The 4,564-nt window shown below is 39.8% G+C and overlaps 1 protein-coding gene across 1 annotated transcript in view; it reads right to left on the reverse strand.

Annotated features, from left to right (window-relative positions):
- The window catches only part of mpp1 (MAGUK p55 scaffold protein 1), a 20,212-nt gene continuing 15,648 nt past the window's right edge, over positions 1-4,564 (reverse strand). Inside the window, exons 12-15 of the mRNA XM_017308509.1 lie at positions 3,041-3,228; positions 2,344-2,502; positions 2,151-2,202; positions 1-2,065 (exon numbers count right to left, since the gene is read on the reverse strand). Coding sequence (XP_017163998.1) covers positions 2,049-2,065; positions 2,151-2,202; positions 2,344-2,502; positions 3,041-3,228 — 416 coding nt within the window. The 3' untranslated portion in view covers positions 1-2,048. The remainder of the gene's footprint in view (positions 2,066-2,150; positions 2,203-2,343; positions 2,503-3,040; positions 3,229-4,564) is intronic.

Raw genomic sequence — 4,564 nt, forward strand, 5'->3', positions numbered from 1 at the left:
TTTTTTAATCCCTCCCACAAATAGTTAGCTTCAGGAAGTTCTGATGCATCGCCTCTGAGGAACATGTGCAACTCTTTGTCTCGAAGAGTGCCTTGTATTTACCCTGCTCTTTTACTCACCAAGTAGCCACAACCATGCAAACAAGAATAATAATAAGAATAAAAAAAGGTGGTTTGAAAGTACTTCAAGACCAAACCAGTGAGTGCACAAATGAAAGAAATRACCGCAATAAGGAAAATAACTGTTTTCCTTTAATGCTTGGCAGTGTGTAACGCGGAGCTGAACTACAAAAACACACCAGACAGAAGGAAAGAGGAGCTTCGYTCTTGACGCTTCGCATCCTCTTTGCTTCTTCTGCTTCACACAAAAATATACTATGATTAAAAAATAGAGTCTATTATATTTTAAAAAAAGAAAAAGAAAGGCATTAACTAGAAGAAGAAGAAACACGAAGACAGAACCACGGCGCTAGCAAAACACTCGTCTTAGGAATGCTACGATTGTTTTATTTAAATATTTTTTTTGAGTTACTGCTTCTTTTCTTCTTAGGCGTTACTCGCTTCATTTGTCTGGCGATCCAGCTAATTTGACTTTTTTTTTAAAAAATGTGCTCTTAATGTGGAGAGGTTCTGCTGCATTGGCGGCCCGTTTAAACAGCCGGACGGCACTGTCAAAACCACAGACGCTTGTGCAGGTTTTGAAAGGATTCAAAATCTGCACAAACCATTGCAGCAGAAGCATTTTATCCCCCCCAATGCTTTAATTTCCAACCCAAAATCACCCATGTTATCATAAGTGTAATGTTAAGGTAAAATTGTAGAAAAAAAATTTATTAGGACAATCCAGTTTATGCAACAAAAAAAAAGTAACTTTACACCTAGTCACTATTCCTCCTATTGTTATTACTGACACAAGGTTCGTCGTTTGTATTTTTTTAAGGTACTCACACTTAAATGTGCTACAGTAAGAGCATCTGCACTAGACTGCAATGAAGGAATGTTTTCGAAATAAGACACTACGTAATCTTTAAATAATAATAATAAACAAAACAAAGACACCTACAGACATTGGTCCGACCGTACTATGGCAGTTTAAAGTTGTCCGAGGGAAGCATGCTGCTGAGAAACAAGACGGCGCCAAAAGACACGTCAGACGGTCGCTGTTTAAGAATTCCTCTCAGAAAAAAGGAAGGAGAATTGGACAGGGTCGGAGGTGATGAACGCTAAGGATTCGTTGCACAAGTCATGCATTATTTCACTAACATCAGTGAGTGAGCATTAGCTGTAGCAAAAAAAGAAAAAAAAAGAGAAGCAAAAACATTTTTTTTTTTTTTAGCGACGAAGGAAATAAGTGTCGGTAAGATGACGAATTTCAGTCTGCCTTCAAGAGAAACACGGGTAGATTTTTTTTTTTTAAGGAGGCTTATTGGACAACAAAACAATCAGAGGGGGATGTAGAGGACATGCAAGATGCACACTTTCATTAATAGGCAGTAGTCAACGCTAAAGCATACATCAAATTAATACAAAAAATAAAAAGTACAAAATGCACACACACACACGCACGCGCACGCACACACACTTACAAAACAGTATATCAGATATATATTAGAATAAAACTCTACAAAGAACTCTATATATCAGCTATGTAACAATTATCGCCAATTGTTGTACCGGTTTCTGTTGTTGCATCGTCACGGAGGGTTTGGGGGGGCAAAGGTAGGGCGGAGGGGGTTTGGTTCCCAGAATGGCAGGGTTAGAAAAGCCAAGAGTACTCAGAAAGAAGACAGGCTCACACACTCACAGAACAAATATCGACAGGGATCCAGAGGTGAGGCTGTGGAAGTAAGGAGCGGGGGGCTGAGGAGAGCCACGGGGGGCCTGAAGGGTTTAGGGGTGTTATTTTGAGGATAGCTGGGGGGCGGAGATATACGTACATACAATAAATTAATTCATCTGTGGTTAATTTTGTCATCAATTAGAGGTTGTTTTTCTTTTTTCTTCTGTAGTAAGGAAGCTTGGATCAGACTGGGGTAGGAGCGACTCTTCTTAGGTGCTGAAGTACACTGTGGAAAGACGGAGCGGAACAAAGTGTTACAAGATTTTAAAAAGGCTCTACAGGCGCACAGAAGGAAAGAAAAGGCTTCTTACCAATAATGACAATGAGGACAATCACACATATCACACCCAGGATAATCATCATCTGCAGTCAGCAAATTTTGGGGGAGAGAAACACATGTTAGAAAAGCAGAACAGTTTTCAACACGCCATAATCTAATCTTGTTAATATTACTTAACGTCAATGCTGCGTTCTAACTGAGCGAGCGCATYGCCGTTTCCTCACCTTGGCATTCTTCCACCAGTATTTATTCTTCAGTTTTGCAGCGCTAGTCTCAAACTGAGAGGCTCCAGCCTGCAGGGCATCGGCCCGGTCGTCCAGCTCTGACAGCTTCTGATCACGCTCCAGAACCTTGTCCACGTTTACGCGCATGATATCCACCACCTGAGGAAAGAGACGCGGCAAAAGCTTTACTCAGAGATCCAGGCTGGACGACCGGATGAGACACATGTCGCCAAAACTGATCCGCAGGTGGGTGCAGGTGGTAATTAAAAAGTGTACTAAAGTAAGAGACCAAGAAATCATTCAAGTAAGAATAAAAATGTATTTGGTAAAAACGCGACTGTAGATTGTAGTAGAGCAAAACATCAATCAYTAAACATGTAAAAATTACATCATCAAAYGAACAAAAATACTAAATTTTGTGGATGTTTTAAAGACCAAAATAAAATAAAAATCTGCCAAATTAAACAGTTTTGCAAATCAATATACAATTTTAACAAAAAGTGTCTGTGTCTAGTAACTTTCTGGTTAGAGAATCCAGAAATTTGACTCGAGTAAGAGTAGTGACACTTCATTATTAAGTTACTCAGGTGAAAGTAAAAARTAGAGCATAGTAAAAATACTCCTAAAAGTATTTTTATTTTCCCCCAAAAGGTTCCTTAAGTGAATGTGTGTGTGTGTTGTTTTTGTTTTCACTTACCTCATCCACCTGTGCCTGCGTCTGCTGCAGACGGCGGTTGCTGGTGAGATTGGGAGGTTGCTGACTTCCTCCCTCTGGCGCAGGGGCTCCAGCTGGGGCAGACCTGATGGTTGAAAAACACAAACCGTCGAGAAATAAACCAAGTACATCTTTTAAGTTCAGATTCAACTTACGGTGATTTGTTACAGCTGGAGTTCAAATACTAGGTATTTATGATCTGTAGAAAAATACTAAAAGGAGAACAAACCTAATTTTTGAGTGCTTAATTCATTTAATTAAAAGTTACTATAAGTTATTGGTAGTTCCATCCATTGCGGAAGATCCGACGTGATCGGGATCTGAGAGCACATTTGTGGGCTTTTGCAAAAGCGAAGCTCGTTTGGCCAGTTCTGCTGAATGTCCACAGATGATGGCTGCAGCGACTGACAGAAAGTTAAAGCGAAAGTGTCATTTTACCACCAAAAAGTGAGAGAGTCAAGGGAAATGCCTCCCATGGTAACATGTAACAGCTACTTGGCACCCTGTTCTGTACAGCAAAGTGATTGGGAAGGCAGATACATTATTTATTTATTTATTTTTTTTAATCATCCACTTCTGTGCTTATTTAGGCGCCATATGTTACGCTCTTTCATTGTGCGTTTGGTACAATGATGAAGAATGGAAGACTATGGAGMTCAGTGATGTAAAACAGAATAAAGTAAAGTAAACCATAAACTGACACTTCACAGGGAGCGATTRGACAATTTTCTGTCAATCGGCACTGAAAGGTAATTAACAGGTCAAACAAGGAAAATGTTCCTTTTCKTTCCCTTTCATTGAATTTGTGCAACTGAAAATGTTTTTCAGTCTGCCTATTCTTTCATGCAGTCTGTTTTGATCTTACTAAAAGGCTGACAAATGTGCTTTGACATACAAACTGGGATAGTCTASTCCTTTATATCAAGGAATGTGGAGCATGTTTTTGCCTTTCACTGTAAATAAATGAGTTTAAAATATTGACATTTGACCTAAAATCAAATCAAAACTTGGCCTTTGCCCAGTAAGGTCATATTGGTGCACTTTTGCTCATGGGCTTTGTTTTTATTCATTTGCACAGGWTGGASTTTTAAAGAGTTGACTTTGTATAACTCTGTCTAAAGGTCAACCCTTTATGTTCATACATTACTAATCCGTTAACAACAAACAAATCCTTTAGAACAGTTGGCCTATTGGTGCTTGAGGTCAATGCCGTCCCAAGCAGTCAGAGACACAGCACTCTAAGGTACGTTATTTTTAGAACTGTCCCATTGGAACTGAAATTTGTCCAAATCAGCAAATACACTTACTGCTTAAAAATGATGTTTTAACATGTGTCGTCGCTGTGTGTGTGTGTGTGTGTGTGCCTCCAATGAGCACCATGACAAAGGCACAATGTGTGTAGAGGTTCACGCTGTCATCACCTCCCAAATAACGCCAGGAAGACTTGCCAGTGCAGCGGCGAGGTTTCTCGTCAGCTTCCGCATCCTGTGAAAAACTGCCAGCTGT

Source organism: Poecilia reticulata, linkage group LG14, assembly GCF_000633615.1.
Source record: "Poecilia reticulata strain Guanapo linkage group LG14, Guppy_female_1.0+MT, whole genome shotgun sequence".
NCBI lineage: Eukaryota > Metazoa > Chordata > Actinopteri > Cyprinodontiformes > Poeciliidae > Poecilia > Poecilia reticulata.